This window comes from Myripristis murdjan, chromosome 14, assembly GCF_902150065.1.
Source record: "Myripristis murdjan chromosome 14, fMyrMur1.1, whole genome shotgun sequence".
Taxonomy (NCBI): domain Eukaryota; kingdom Metazoa; phylum Chordata; class Actinopteri; order Holocentriformes; family Holocentridae; genus Myripristis; species Myripristis murdjan.
Genome location: NC_043993.1, coordinates 28,438,717 through 28,456,080, shown reverse-complemented (window position 1 = coordinate 28,456,080; position 17,364 = coordinate 28,438,717). Strand labels below are relative to the sequence as shown.

Here is a 17,364-nt window from a genome sequence, read left to right as displayed (position 1 = left end):
TTTGCGCTCTGATCTGTGTGTTTTCCGATTTCGGTGTATGCGAGAGTCCAACCACAAATGTGTACACAGTGCCCCCCTCCCCCGATCTCATTACCACTCTGCCCTTCCCTCCACCATTTTACTCAACACCATCAAGGCCTCCCGTCCTGGTGTTTGCATTGCAAATCAGGGTTGACAATGAGGCGATGATTAGATCCTGCGCATATTCAAAAACACCTGATTTATTTATTCATCTTTCTCTCATACCGGTGACTCAGGGCATGAAGATGCATAATATCTGACCAAGGTGACATACCCACTTCCAAATGGTATTCATTGGTTTTCCAGGTCAACCTCTTAAGCAACAAACTCAAACAGGACAGTTGAAATGAGATCTTGATGGGTGAATTTGCAAATGACAGCTTTTTGGCACCTTACGTCTAAAGAGAGGCGATTTGACGGGTTTTCTCCTTCATGAATGTACATTTGAAATCAGATCAGGTGTTGGGATTGGGTTTAAGTGTTGCAATCTGCCCTGATCTCTATGGTTAGAGATTGATTTTGCATAACATGTACACAATGGAATTTTTTATTTATTTATTTATTTTAAAAACAAATCCTTTTGACTGTTAATCAAGTCGTACATTCCCAAAGTCTTTGTCCTCTTGCTTTTTTCTGTAAATAAGCCTCTGTGACTTGGACTCATTTCTCTCAAAATTTATTACTTGTCCTTTGAAATGATTTATTTTAATATTATTTACTAATTTTATTAAACTGGAGGCCATGAGCTTTCGAGAAAAATTGTGTTAGAATGCACTGATATAAGCTGGCACAGCTAAAGAAATGTTAAAAGGAAGCTTCTACCAATTCCTTGAAAACACCAACATCTAGAATTTTGAATGCTGTATGAGGGCTTGGTTAGTGATCAATACTAACTGAAGTTTAAAAAAAAAAAAGATCAGCAGGATTAATTTTCAGTTTTTTGATCAGGGCCTTAATGAGAGTCAAATGGAATGAAGGTCCACAGGGATAACATGAGCTGTCAATACTTACATAAATCTTATGCCCCATTCGCTGGTAATTATCTGCTCCTGTAGCTCCAAAACAGACTACTACCAAACTATCAACACATCCTTCCAAGACCCTTCAAATACTAAAAATGAAAAACACAACAAAATGTAATAAAAAAAAGTTGTTTCAAACCTTTAAAATTATACTTAGACAAGGTTGTAATAACCCTACTTATGACAGATGTTTCCCCTCATGGCTTCTAGAGAATTCCCCTATGAGTACTTGAGGGTTCAGATGAAGTGTGTTCTTTTATGTGTGTGTGTGTGTGTGTGTGTGTGTGTGTGTGTGTGTGTGTGTGTGTGTGTGTGTGTGTGTGTGTGTGTGTGTGTGTGTGTGTGTGTGTGTGTGTGTGTTCGCTCTAACGTTCAGGGCTGTAAACACTCATCTTACCACATCCCCTTGACTCCAGTCATCACCTGTTTTTGGTTTGGTGGGAAAGGAGGAGCTGAGTTCTAGTTAAGAGCTCTACCAACATGAGAATTACACCCATCACTGCTCAAAGTTTTGGTTTCTTCCAACAGATAGGGTCACTCTTATATGTTCCCTCAGCCCTTAAACAAATTCCCATCTAAATTAGCACCTACATTCCCTTATCTCTTATTGTGTATAACGTATTAAACTGACAAAGTTAACAATGACTAAATATTTACCAAATTTGAGAGTTTAGACCATTTAGAATGAGATAAGGGAACCTAAAGCTGAAGGAACATGGAGCTGAGGGAACATGAGGCTGAGGGAACATACGCCTGAGGGAACATAGAGCTGGGAGAACATGGGGCTGAGAGAACATAGGGCTTAGGAAGGAAAGAGTTGAGGGAACATGTGGCTGAGGGAACAAAGAGGTGAGGGAACGTGGGCTGAGGGAACATGGAGCTGATGGAACATAAAGCTTAGGGAACATAGTGCTGAGAGAACATGGGGCTGAGGGAACAAAGAGGTGAGGGAACATGGGGCTGTGGGAACATGGGTTTTAGCGAACATACAGTTTAGGGAACATAGGACTGAGGGAACATGGAGCTGAGGGAACATAGGGTTTAGGGAACATACGGCTGAGGGGACTGTAGTACACTCCTAAACAGACAACTAACCAACATGTGTATTTTCAGTGATTTTCATGATTTTTGTGAATCTGTTGGCAGTGTCTGACTAAAAACACAAAGAAAGTAGATGCAGTGAATGGATGCCTATCTGTAAATTCCTCATTATTCAGCAAGCGAGAGAGGTGTATCCTCTGAGGTTGGATTGTCCACATCAAGTTTTTCATTACAATGTCCTTTACGGTTAAAACCTGGCCATGATATGTACTCTGCCAGTACTGCGGAAATGTCCCTCACAACTGCATTGCATTCTTTAGAGGTTAAATTACAAGGGCGATCATCCTCTCTTTTTCTGATCACTGTTGTTTGTGGCAGGATGCATTGCCATTCCACAGTAAATAGAAGAAGCACACAGTACAATGAATTCACATTCAAACCAAAGCAGACAATAAGCAGGATTAGGACACGGCTAAACTCAGGAGGCAACAGGCGATGATCACACCATGTATGACCAGATATGGATTTTCACTTCAATGCCAGCGGTGAACAAGGTGAAACTGCGGTAATGCCACTGTCTGACTTTGTATCAATACCACAGAGGCCAATTCTATGCCTGACAACAGTTGGAAAATTGAATACTGAAAAGAAGCGCTTCTTGCTGCACAGAATCCAATGAAAGAGTATGACTGCCTCCAATCCAAATTCACGAAACCCTTTGATGTTTTTTGGAATAATTTTATGCCTACTTCTCATTTTCCATTTTATGCTTGCTTTTGAATTTTGATCGTGACTACAGGCAATTTTCAACTGATATGCATTATGAACTCTGTAATAATTCAAAGGCCTTTGTTGAGGAACAAACATGTCATTCGTCCTCAAAATGAATTGTGTGACTTTTTGTTGTAATCCTACACCTTTTGTGAGTTCAGACATTGTTGTTATACGAATCTCTGCTGTTTTAAGGTGTTTTTTGGGAGAGATTTGTATCAATAGTTGTACTTTTGGTTTCATGAGGCAGGTTTTATTGGGTGTTTAATTTGACTGCTGAAATTAAAGGTCTTGTTTGTTGGTGTTTTTGCAATGCTCCTGTGTGTTTTTGTATGTACTTTTACGCTTCAGCAGCCAAACTACGGAGTGTGCGCATGTGCATGTGTGTGTATGTGTGTGTGCACGTGTGTGAGTATGTGTGTATATATTTATGGATGCACGATTGCTTGCTCAAATCTGGCGTTAGGTGGCTCATTCCTCGAGGGATGGCGAAACTTGAGAGGCCGCCTAAAATACTGTGCAGTAATTGGAATTGCTTTATCTTTACTCTCATCAATTAATGTGCAATTTTCCATTTAATCACTAACACGCTCGCTGCATTTGCAATTAAAATGAGGACTGATAACAGAGAAGATGCCTTTCAGCTGATACCAGTTGGAATGAGAACAGAAACCAGGAGACGCAATCAGTACACAAAGTGACTCACAGGGACACGCACATGGCACACAAACAAGTGTGAACGCACATAGTGCAAACAGTCACGCACATATAATTTTGCACTGAACACATACACACACACACACACACACACACACACACACCCATGCATACACAGCACATGCACAAGCATAGCATAACATGATAAAAATATGCAAATTCTCAGCTAAACCACCAAATTAGAGGCCCATTAAAAATCATCATAAACCACCACTTAACAAACACTGGTAACACAAAAGTTCTGCTGGCAATGGCAGAATTGTTTGCCACTCAAATTGCGACGGGTCTTAAGCAGCATTATGTTGACTTTTCCAGGCCGAGGCATTGCCAGGTTCTGGGTTTCAGTGGGGGATGAGCTCACTGGCGGGGAACGTCTGTCATGTATTGTCCTGCGTCTGAAGAGTGGGATGAGATGTTCGCATCACTTCCTGTCTGGCACTAGTAACCTAAAAACCATCCAAAGAGGCTCCCTCTATTTTAGGAGTTCTGGGCTCAACGCACAGATGTGCATACAGTGGGGGTTTTATAGCCCTAAAAGCAAGAGTGCTGTGTAATACCACTGTAGAAAGTGTTCAGTTTTACTGTTTTTACTAGACATAACCATACAACTGTATGAACGACCACTAGTGTCCTTATAATATTTCTATTGGGACTTATAGTGTGTCTATGGCACCCAGTAGTGTTTTTATAGTGACTTTATTATAGCTCCTTTGTATTGATACTGTTTTCATCTCCCCATAACACTCCTATAACATTTCTATTATAGTTTTCCTTTGATTTTTTTTTTTTTTTTGTCTAACATTCTGCTAAAATTTATTTTATGAATACAGTAGCACTTTTTCACAAGGTCATAACCACATAATGTAGTGTCACATACTGAGAGAGCCTTGGGTTCAGTGATCAGGAAGATTTATTGCACGTTTTTATTTCCTGAAGCTGTAGCTCTGAAGCAATGTTTCCACCGGTGCAGAGATTTTGCTCGGATGTCAAAGTTCCATTTCACTGGCTTATAATCAAGTATTTTCCTTCAGGTCAATACGGCTAAGTGCAGCTGCACCAGTCCACTGTGACTGCTTACTGCCTGCCCTGATCACACATATGGTTTTATGTGACATGATCAAGCACTGAGTGCCATTTTTCTAAGGAGATGCAGTATGTGTGTGTTTAGATATACTGAGGGTGGCTGAGACACTCATCAATCAATAGATGCTGATTCGACAGCCTGCACCAGTGTTGAAAACCTGTTGAGATTTGTTACCTGCATCATTTTTTTTTTTTTTTGAAAATGACACCTAAATCTCTTTTAAAACTGTATACAGTGAAAATGTTTGTGTTGACGAAATTGGCCACTCTCTGCACATTGCCGCCCATCAAACGCTAGGTTGTCATGCCCCTAAGATTCAAGAGCTGTTGCAGTCACAACAAGCGTAATGTGTGTATTTATGCATGTGCCTAGATGTGTGTTTGTGTCCATGAACCATGTAAGCTATTTATGATTTAATGTCAGAGGTAATAACATTACATTAGGAGTATTGGCTGTGCTTTAAGACAGGCTGTACACTGTGCAGGGTGTGTGTATCACAGTACGGAGAATCAGCGCGAGGGGGTGTCAGATTTCATAATAAGTCTGTACCTTTGTAACAGTTTCATGTTTGAGACAGAATACATTTGTTTTTTTCTAGCTACGTTTACCCCTCACCTTTGTACAAGTATTATTTTTCTTCCAAAAACAAACAAAAACTTTATTATGCACTTCGAGTTTTACACACTTTTTTTTTTCAAACGGGTAATTTAAGGAATACTCCGTGCCAGTGCAAAATGAACATGACGAATAAAAAATAAAAAAAAATAAACAAACACTGTACCAATTGTGTTTCATAGCATCCGTTTCATTTCACACATAGGTTATGCGTAGCTTCAGGAACGAGCACCTGCTGTGTTTGCCTATAGTAAGTTGGGATGACGGTGGGGGGGTTTCGTGTGTGAGTGTGTGTGTGTGTGTGTGTGTCTGTGTGTGTGTGTGTGTGTGGGCAGGGGGTGTGTGGATGTAACATATCCCTGAACCAATTAGCTCCTTCAGTGGAGGTGAGGGTGCGCGAGTGTGTGTGTGTGTGTGTTGGGGGGTTGGAAGGGGGTTACGGCTGTGTTCCACAGGGTACAGCCCTCAGCCCTGTGGGGTCCCGGCCAATGGCAATTAGCCCACTGACAAGAGCCCTAATTAGCCCCCTTGATTGGCTCGGTGACAGAGCAACAACACCAGCATCCAGTGCATAGAGGCAACCAAGGTGACTCTATTACGATGTGTTGTTTTAAAGCCAGCTGTAATTGGTAAACAAGCATAGCTGTCTGTAATTGGTAAACAAGTAGTCGGGTTTGTATGTGGTGTCATTATGAACCCGCTGGTACATTACAGTATTTCTGCCGAGCACTTAATGATTGAGTTTGTGTTGCTTTTGTTTCCTTTATCCTTGGCAACGCTGTCAGATCCCTCAATATTAATACATCATGCTTTGCCATTCTGTTAGCCCAATGCAAAGTGGAAGAGAGAGATAAAGAGAGAGAGAGCGAGAGAGAGAGAGAGAGAGAGAGAGAGAGAGAAAATCAAAGTGCAAACAGAGAGGGAGAAAAGTGTGAAAGCAAAGTGAGTGAGATGCCGCTTAAAGATCCCATCTCTTATTATTTAATCACAGCAGCACCTGGTGGCTGCTTCTGAAATAGAATCTATAATCGCCACTTGCACTTGATTCATGACTTTCTTTTGTGTATGTGTATGTGTGTGTGTGTGTGTGTGTCTCTCGTTCAGTCTCGATGTGAAGCTATCCCATGATGCAACATGTGTCCCCAGCACCAGCAGTGACAATGATGGCCACCCAGAGCGTTCCTCCACCATCATACCAGGAGAGCCAACAGGTAGGAGGGTTTCACCAATATTCACCTCGATGCTTATCTAACACCCAGATAACCTGTGTCATATAAGATACAAACCCATTCACCTGGTTAATTACCACTTTATCATTTAAATATATATCAGTAGGGTGTCTGCAGGTCCTTATATTAGATATTGAAAGTCACTGAATAGTCTTTAATGGTCTTTATTTTAACCTCAACATCTAATCACATTCCCCCTTCTATTATTTTTTTTGAAAATTCATCAAATTCTTCTTCTTCAGGGTCAACATTTATGATGTTATAAAAATATAAGCCTCCTGTTGAACTTAACTGTTGACCCAACTCATTGTATGCTTGCCTGTTGTACTTACCTATAGAGAGAGAGGCAAGAACGTTGTTGGACTTGCCTGTCCCAAGTACTGTGGGAGAAAAATGGTTACAATAGACGTTTTTCACAGCAGCCATTTTTACATGTAATAGCAGGGTAAACATGGATGTTATTAATGACATGAATCAAGGTTCTGTTTCATTTAGTTCCTGGTTTAGTTCCACTTTTATATTTACATTGAACAAAACCTTAATTAATGTCATTACTAAGCCCTGTGTTTACCCTGCTATTCCAAGTCATAGTAGCTGCTGTGAAAAAGGTCTGTTATTTCAGCACCACTTTTACTGTCTAACCTAAAGGAATCTGTTATAATAAGAGTTCAAAGAATAACTTAGTTAATGACCATATCTCCACCCAAATCTAGTCGTACTTTCATAGTGCTTACCTTTATACTGACTTGCTGTGCTTATTTTAATAACAAAAAGATTTATTAAATTTGTCTGAAAAAGCTCTGAAATAGCCTTTAATGTCCCATAGACACTCTGATGAAGAGGAACATACTGTATGTCAAAAAAAAATTCACTTAAAAGGGGGAAAGAAAGGGTCAAGCCCCAGCCTGTGGTGTTCAGCGCAACATGTGATGCCACCAACAGGTCATCGCATTTCATGTAGCAGAGCTCTGGATGAACCCAGGCTTTGTCTAATGCGGCAGCCGTCCCAGTGATGGGAAGTAGAGAAGGTTCATCCGACCGCTGCACCGTCCTCCTTCTCCCCCTCCTCCTCCTCCTCTTCCTCCTCCTCCTCCTCGTCCACACCACCTCCGTCTTCTTTCGCCCAGAGGATTAGTGCCAGGGGAGAGCTCCCGAGCTGCAGTCTGCGCGCTTGGAAAATGCAAATGAGAGCTAGTTAAGTGTGAAGAAGCTAATTTATTTCCCATTTGGTGCTGGGATTAAGACTTGAAGCTTCCTCCCACCCCACCCCAATGCAAAATGGGGGGAAGGAAAGGGGGGCACTCATTTCCTCTGAGAGAGAGAGAGAGGGAGAGAGAGGGAGAGAGAGTGGGGTAAAGGATGTAGACAATGGATCATGTTCATAAAGCATGTCATTTCCCTGCCCAACGCACAATACAAATAGCATCAAGAGGGGTTAACTGATTCTGTAATGGCTTCACGTTGACCCATCACTGGCTCCACGTGTACCTCCTATGGTTCTTCTGAGGCTTCTTCTTTGACATATCCTAACTCCCACAGACCAAAACCAAGTGGCATCCTACAGCAGTGAGGCTGTCCAAATACAGAATAGGGACACTTTTCAGCTACCACCGCAGTGGCTAAATTGTGAATGCTAGTTGAATATTTTTCATTAAACAGGAACGATATGACCTGAGCATGCTGTGTTCAGTTACTTAATCTATCCTGTCTCATTCATTATACTTAACAGCTTTATTGCGAGGCTAGAGACCTGTCAAGGAATAATGATGCATTCCGGCTACTTACTAATTTGTAGACTGTCAGTGCCAGATGCGTCTAGCACCCCTATTGCTATTAAAAGTCTCTCAAAATTTTAATGCATTGACTTTATGTCAAGGACAATTGCTGTTATTTTGATGCAATGTCCAAATGGTCCTTTGACCTGATGTAGTCCAAGAAACCGGATTGCATCATTTGCACTGGTTTGCATTGTGTGATTGCATGTGATGTCAGGATTATGTTTGCCTTGGATTGCATTGGTTTTCTTGAAAAAGGGTAAGTGAATGGGAATCACAGGATTTCTGGTTCCTAATTTGTAATCGTATCACTTTAAAGGGGCACTATATAAAATTGTCTAGGGTCAATGTAAGTGAGCACATTGAGACTCAACTGATAAAAACAAAAACAGCATGGAATATGTAATGTGATGTTTGAGTCTTCATGGCTAGTGAGATAAATACATTAAAATACATTAGTCCACACAGGTATTTAATAGGGGACAATTAAGTGGGTGTGTCACCGGTGGTAGGACAACATTCAAAATCATCAAGCATCATAGAGACCCCTACATCAAAGGAGCCAAGTAATATGAATAGTACATACAATATATTCATTAGTACCAAAGAAACATATGAGAAGATACAAAATTAGATATTTCAATACAAAAAAAAAATCATAAACACTATACACCAGAGCTGTGCAAACTCAAAGTCAACACATACCTTTACTAGTCTAATTTTAAAAGAAATAGTCACTAACTGGATTTCATTCAAACCCAGCACCTATCCTGATAAAAATTTTGAGTCTACGTGGTTCTAATGATCAGCCCAACTCAATGATAAATTCCATGCTTATACCACATTTTTTGTCCGCTGAGCCTAAGGAATCCTAACCTAAATCAACATTCAGTGATTTTTCATAGTGTAGCAATAATAATGTTGCATGAATGACAACATAATTTTATACCAAATGATGATTTTGCTCAAAAATTGAAATATGTTGCATTGCAATCAATGAACCAAACCATGCATTCTAGTGTCACCTGGTTGTCAGACTTCTCTCCGGCTAAATCAACATCTGAAGATCACATGAGAGCAACAGGAAATACTGTCTGAGTCTAAAGTAACTCATGCGATTATTCCATGCGTCCCCAGATGACGGGCACCACTCAGCAGAGTACCAAGACCCAACAGGTCCATATCCCAGCAGCCTCTGCAGCAGGAACCACCGCTGTCAGTGTGACCCTTGACCCCCAGGCCCAGCTGGAGTCTGACAAGAGGGCCGTTTACAGGTTGGTTGGTGCTCCACAGCCTTTAAATCTCATGATCCGTGAGTGGTTAATATGTTATTATAAGTTTTATGGATCCATCTTGGGACGGGTATCCAAAAGTTGGAGTCATAAAGCCTCTTTCTGTGGTGAAGTCCAAAATGGTTGCCAAGATCAAACAGGTTATTACAGATTGCCCAAAATAGAGCTGCAGCCATCGAGCACTTCAGATATCATAAGTTTAAACGTTCACTCATCTTGGCATTTTTTCCTCTCTTCTTTGGTTTTGCACTTGTTTGTCATTATGCGTTTTTGTAAATAAATGTTATTATTTTACCTAGCTATTTCTGGCAGGATACAGTATGACTCTGCCTTTAACTTCACCCAAATATGTTCCACTGGTATATTGGCTTGTATAGTGAAAAGACTATCCACCTAAAGAAGTTGCTTCACTATATTTATGTGTGTTTGTTGTGTCAGTGTTTCATTTAAAACTCACACTTGTTTCCAGTTGAGTTTCACCTGCTTTAAGAAGCTCCTTTAAACAAGTATCAACACCTTGAAACAAGGCAAATCACTTGACTAGCATCAAGAAAATGCCACATGAGACAAGCAGATTTGCATAGCAAACAAGTGTAATGATTCCATCCAATTGCTATATTTTTTCACTTGATTGCATAAAAAAAGATTTTAACACTCATTCCTAGACTAAGTGACTTGTTAAGATGGATATTTTTGCACTGCATCATATTATTATACTATACTGGCTGCAGTGCCTTGGGCATTATGCTCTGTAAACAGTGCCCAGCTGCGTTTAGAAAGCAAAATTAATGAGGTACCTGTTGGTACATTGTGGCTATTGGTGTGCTTCTCAGTCAGTTACAGAACTGAGCAAACTGTTGACTATTTTAGCAGTGACAAAAGTCAAGGAAAAGATATTGTCTGCTATTTTGCATTTTTCATTTAGACAATGTGTTGCGGCTAAACCTTGGCAGAGAAAAAAAAAAGAAAAAAACCCAAACAGTCACTGTTTCTGTGGGAAACACCACAATGCTAAGTTGAGAGGGTAACCAGTGCATTTTCTGACTTATTTGCCACATGCAGACCTAGGTCAAAATAGTATTTGGAAATAATTATTAGCCTCTTTGGCGCACCAGATGGATGGGGCTAGCAAAGAGCACTAAAATGATTTGTTGAGTTGGTGTGCTATGAAGGCCACAGCATGGTCAAAAGCGTTGGAGTTTTATAATGTGTTCCTTTGAAACAGCCATGAAATAAACACTTTTTAAATTCTGCTCGACAAGTGCCAAGGAGCTTCTTCCTTTTTCACTAAGTAACATGCCTGAACCAAAGAATACCTTCAGCAAATGCTTCCACACACTGAAACATAATGGAAGCACTCTCTGTCCTCTCCTCTTTGAATACACAAAATTGACTTTTAAATAGCCCTGTGATGTTAACAGGAGGAAGGGAATGAATGAATGAACGATTGAAGTCATTGATTTATTGATTGGTTGATTATTAAGCCAACAGCAATCATTTATTAAGCCCCTAAAAATAATCTTTGTTCATCAATATTGCATATGTAGATGTTTTTTCTATGAAAAAAATAGTCCCTTAGTACCTTAAAATGGCATAAATGTCATTTTAAACCATGCACTCATTAAAAATGCGCAAGTCTATGAATATATAAATAGTCCCTGCCCACCCCGCCCACCAACTCGTAACCAGAGCTCTAACGTCAACTTCATAGAACGAGGAAGTCCTGTCCTGTGCCAAATTTCAAATCTAACCATGAAAAAAAAAAAAAAAAAAAGAAATCCACAAATCTCTTAGGTACACTAATATTGCTCATGTAAGGCAGCCATTTCATGTTGGTCTTGCTGTTTCTTGATTGTGAAAACCCCTCTCTAGTGACAAACTTTGCAGAGATACAAGTCAGTATAGTCAAGGTCGGGCTTTTTAGGGGACTTATACATAATAAAAACACATTTTTCAATGGAAGAGGTCTTTAATTTAAAGTACATTTCAGTAGTCGCCTGAAGTGACTGGCTATGGAGTTGCGTAAGTTGCACAAACCATGAAAAAAATACATAACCCAAAATATACTTGAGGTGCTTCACTTCCAACATGCCATATAATCATTTTGGGGGGAAAAAATGCTACCTGAAATTCATTAATGAATACTTTTGGAGCACATCCAATAATAGTTGGTGATTTTTTTTTTTTGTTCCACTGTTCTTCTAATCCCACTGGTCCCACTGGTCTTCAAATCTCATTTCAACCTCTTTGCCATGCTCTCTGAGAGTTCCTACAATTAACTGTAGGTAGCTATTTATATTTTTTGTTCAATACTTTACTCCCTGCTTCCTGTTAAAAAAATTTTTGTCACTCCTTTTGCGAAGTTGAAAGATCACCCTACAGACATTTGTTCCCAGTGTTATGCTTTTATCTGCCATGTAAAGACCCTCAAAGGCACCTCCTTCTTAGGCATAGAAAATAGACTAGAAAATCACTGCTGGCTCAAGCCCAAACCCCAAAAAATTGTTAGAATATTGATGCACACTTATAATGAGCTTGTATTATCTATTTATGAAGTAAATTATTTAAAATACAGACATTTTTAATAGAGCCGGGCAATCTCTCAGCGTGAGGCGGCGCATCAACAACAAACTGCTAGATTTGTCGAACCAGAAGAGACAACGAGCTGCCCCGCGATCAGTCAGTCCTGCCATGCCGGCTCGACAGACTGAGCCGGGCTGTCTGTCCCGGCTCCCGAGGTCCCACCCACGGGTATCCGCCACTCCTGTCTGAGGCGGTGCGAGCCCCCGTGCTCAGCCCTGAGGCATGCCGCTGTAAAGTCCTCACCAGGCCCGGGGCTGAATTTCTAAGCTCCTCTGAGATACAAGGCTCCCTTTGATGTGAGCAGCCATCTTTGGAGTGGCTGCGGGTGGTAGAGGAGGGGGGGGGGGGAGGGAGAGAAACAGTCCAAATCAACCCCTCCTCACCCTCCGAACACTTCCCTCCCCTTCGCTTTCCCTAAAACACACACACACACACACACACACACACACACACACACAGGAAGGCAAGTCGAGAAGACGCTTGCAGTAGCAGCCAAGCTCAGATTTCCGTGCAATCCCGTGGCATATTTGCGTCGATGACATATAGACCTAATTAATTATTTATTTGAACGTAAATCTCAGCTCCGTGGCTCTCTGGTTGATCAGCTGCCTTCTTCTTTTCCATGGAGAACCAGACCGGTTGGCATCTCCTTCTGTTATTTTCTTCATGTCGGTGAACTCGTGTCCGCTGCCAACGTGACACAACAGCAGGACGAAATCTACATCACAGTGGCTGACAAAGTCCCTTTAAAACATGAGCAATTTGCACGTAATTGTGTTTAATAAACCAAAACACATTCAATTTATTGCTTTGTAGTTACTAGAGTGACAGTCCATGTTTTTGTTTCATACAGTAAAGCAGGGCTGGACAATTACTGTGATTATATTTATTGGGATATGAGACTAGATATCATCTGGGATTTCGGATATTGTGATATCCATCACTCGTGTGCTGCTTCCGAAATCCAACCAATCTGGACTGTCAAGGCAATTTAATTGATGGCATAATGGACAGGGAGGCAGGAGAACGTGTGCATCTTTGTCTTAAAGCCATCTGAAGAACTTTTTAAGACAGTCACTTTGGATTGTCTTAATCTCTCTATTAACCTCATTATTCACCTTCTTCCATGTCGCTCAATAATGTTTCGAGACATTTTTTTCCCTCTTGTCTATCTCAGTCCTGTGTCAAAAATACATGCACGTGCATTTAAAGTGCACTCCAGAAGCAGGGACCATGCACTCCTAATGGCTCTAATATCCATTGTGACCCAGTGCTGATTGTTGTTGCTGGATTGTAATTACATGATGGTGAAGAAATGAATGTACTCTTGACGTTACTCTTTCTGCAACAAAATTTCTTTGAGTGGGAGGCTGACTGATGATAACTGCCATGGCAACAACAACCCTAGCTTTAATTAAAAGATGAGCACCAGTTCATGCTCTGTTGCATATACTGTATGTTTCACGAGTCACAAATGTGTATTACAGCATACAGATACGGGCTGCTGCATTTACCTGCTAATAACAGAAAACAGAAACACACGGCAGTAATGAAACTAGACTGAAAGCAGCTAAAACATCTTGAAAAGTGTTTACTGCAAAGTCATAGTTATCTTGCATGAATTAGCAATGAAAGACAACTTTTCGACCTATAATTTATAATTTCTTAGACCTACCTGCACATTATATTACATGTAAATCATATTTAAAAAAAAAAAAAAAAACACGATTTATTTTTCGTGCATGAATAGATCTGTAAATTGACTTTCACCCTTTTTCATTTCTTTGCAAACAACAAATGCTGCGAAAATCAACCAATAGAGAAAGGTGGCGCTCCAAAAATGAGTGAAATATTCTTTAACTCTTTATTACAATAAATGTAAACATCATTTAAATTTGACGCGTTTCGGCTATCAGCCCTCATCAAAGCATTAAACTTTGCAAGTGCAACGCCACAATGTTTTGCTTTATTTGTTACAGAAAGAGCACAAATGGACAGATTTTTGTCAGTTTTGATGATCTCAACACATAACTGATTTCGTAAGTGGATAATAATTCAGTGTTAGGTTGTAACTGTTGCGGCTGGGACATTATGAGAGGACAAACTAATCAGCTATGGAATAGATAGATAGGCCTTGTTATAATAAATACAGATTTGAAAAGACTTTTTAAGGTGCCGTCAGTTAATGAGATGATGAAAGCGTAGTCCGCAGATTTACTGTCACTAAGTGGAAGAAAGTTTTGAGACTTACCATGTTAAATGTATGCTAGACTGTATTTCAAAAGTATCAAAGCCATTATCACCCGGTTTTACAGTCAAATCTAGCTGTGCATCATCTGAAGGCAATGAAAAGACACATCATGCCTTTATATGACCAAGCGGGTGCATAAAGATGGAGAACAAAATAGCACCCTGGGTGGAAACTCCAGTTACTTACTGGCTCAATTGTGGCGAGTACAGTGCTGGCAGTGCATGTAAATCTCAACGACTGTCAATTAAAATGCTGTCATCAAGACAAGGAGAAGTGAACATTCACCAACGTCTGCCATGAAAACATGATTATCAGTCGCTCAAAGGGAGGTCACACCGCTCTGTGTTCAGAGAAAACAAACCTTATTGGATGATTTGAAATCATTTCTGCACATGTAAGCTGCTAACAACGATCCGCACCTTGTTTCCTTGTTATAAATGCAATTAAAGTTTACATGGGGAGACACAGCGCTGATGTCCCCGCCTTTCTGCAGCATTCATATGGGGGCTGTAAACTTTAAAAGGAGATGAGTGTGGAGAATCAGCATCTCTCTGTGTGTGTTTTTTTTCTCACTCAGGAAGTGTGTGTGGGCTTTAATGTTTCTTTTCACTAATTGCTGGAATGGCAACTTTATGTGGAGATGTGTCGTTTCCCCTCTCCCTCTCTGTCTCTCTGCCTACTTCGTTATTAACAGCGGAATGAATGTGTGATAGGGTAATTAGCCTAATGAGTTGTGGCATTTACTATAAAGATCCTTCTGGGTTCTCTGCATCTTATTACAAACCTGGTAAGGGCTTTGCATCGCAGGTTGCTGATATAATGTTCACGACTGATAGAAGTTGAGTTGGCTTACAGATGGAAACATGTGCTTAATTGAAAGAGGCATTATAATCGCTTTTTTGGTGGTGCTGTCATTGCTGTGTGTGGAAATGTCCTTGTGATGCGTCTGAAACGACGAGTAAAAAGGACAGTCTTTACTAGAACATGCTGTTTGAAAGCAAAACTTTTATGAGTTTGTCGGAGTTAGCTGTGCGCTCGTTTTAAAAGCTTGCAGAACTCAGGGAGTCGGTGATAAACAGGACAGGAAGTCAACTGTGTTTGCATAAGTCCTCGCACAACTAGTAGTGCACAGCTGCTGTGTAAGAGCCACATTCAGTGCATTCACATAGGCCTGGAAATCGGTGCCTGCACACTGTTGGAGAGCAAGAATATTACTTAAATATTCTAGAAAAAAACACTTTTTTATCATCTTATTTCTCGCAGCCATCTATTTATCACACATATTGAACATTTAAATGGCTAAGAAACTGTACTACATGATATGCAAATGCATTTATTTGCATCAGAAAGTGGGTAAGTTTGGAGAAAATAGAAGCAGGATTTTAAAAAATAGGATTTTTTCACTTCTTTGACAGTGGTGGAATCCTTTTATAAAGATGCCAGTGTTGTAGTGCAGAGCTCCATATGGGGCATATTATCATTCTCTCCCCTCCATAGTGGGTCTTTGCGAAAGCCTCTCTCATGCTGGTCAGCCTGAGTATTTTGCATTGAAGCACGATTTTAGTGCCTGTGTGTGTGTGTATGTATGTGTGTATGTGTGTGTGTGTGTGGGGAGGTTAACACGTTGTCATGCACACAGTTGCTCAGCTCCTACAGATGCAGGAATTCATAAGGAGCCTGATGTGCATATGTTTGTGTATATGTACGTTTTGCGGAAGGCGTACATAAAGTGACGATTTGATGGTGCATTGAGGGGCAGAGACCTCCATATCATACACAATGGGAGCACTTTTATTTTGACATGTCCAAGAATGGGGTTGGGCACATTTGCGCTTGCCTGTGTGTTTGCCTGCCTCAGTAATGCACCATAAAGTCTGTTTACCCTCACCGCTACAATGCATCAATGCATCCCCTACCACTACGCCACTTTTCCAGCGGCCCAAAGACTCTCACTGTTTGATGGGCTTAAAACAGGCCGTGCCTCCTCCATTTAGCAGGTCAGCGTGTGTTGGTGCTCAACCACTGCTGAATGCAGGAAACTGTGTCAAAGCTCAAGTGGTTTATTGGCTGTTTCTTTCAGATATCCATTTTTATGAGTTTCCTCACTGCTTGACTTTGGTAGAAAAGGGAAGTTTGCACAATTTTTTTTTTTTTTTTTTGCAGCCAACTTAGCAATCCATGTTATCTTTGCTGGCACAAAGGTGGCCTGCAGCAAACATAGCTAGGTTCTCTGGAAAAAGGAATAGAACATAATGTGCACTTCACAGCTGTCAAATAATCCCCCCTGGAAAGACCGCATCACCCATTCATTCAGACTGAAATGTTATCTTTGATTGCTAGACAAACACAAACAGTTTCATCAAAGGAGCGTTGCAGAATCTGATTGTATGTCTGTATGTGTTACAGTGCATAAAAGTATAGTATGAGAAATGTTTGACCCCAAATTCATCATGCTTCATTCACTGGTATGATGACTCTCAACAAAAATTTGAGGAAAAACAGGGGATTCCTGACAGTGTCATCCTGTGGTGATGGAAAGGTTACAGTACATCTCCTCCTCCCATCTGTCACATCTGCCTTGGACCTCAGCCAAAGTTGCATATGGGCATTGTGGACTAGCATATCACCATGGCTACACCCTGCATTGCAGGTTATGAGCGGGGATGGGAGAGAGGGTGTAAGTCACAGAGCTGGGAGGTAGTGGCGGGGCTTTAGAAAGGGCTGAGAGAAACAGAAACTCAAGTTCACAACGAGAAATCAGAATGAAAAAGGGACGCTGAAAGGTAGAGAGAAGGGGAGACAGAATTTATTAAGATGCAGTGCTAGGGGGTCTTTGCGTGTGCGAGTATGTGTGTGTGTGTGTGTGTGCGTGTGGTGAACCCCCCCCCCGCCTTCATCACTCTTGCACACGGTATGCTTCAGACATGTAGCCTGGGGAAACAGGGGCCTTGTTGGGAGCAAAC

The 17,364-nt window shown here is 40.8% G+C and overlaps 1 protein-coding gene across 1 annotated transcript in view; it reads left to right on the top strand.

The window, feature by feature from the left end:
• Positions 1-17,364, top strand: part of LOC115371490 (pbx/knotted 1 homeobox 2) — a 66,416-nt gene that overhangs the window by 25,751 nt on the left and 23,301 nt on the right. Inside the window, exons 2-3 of the mRNA XM_030068898.1 lie at positions 6,376-6,482; positions 9,413-9,549. Coding sequence (XP_029924758.1) covers positions 6,396-6,482; positions 9,413-9,549 — 224 coding nt within the window. The 5' untranslated portion in view covers positions 6,376-6,395. The remainder of the gene's footprint in view (positions 1-6,375; positions 6,483-9,412; positions 9,550-17,364) is intronic.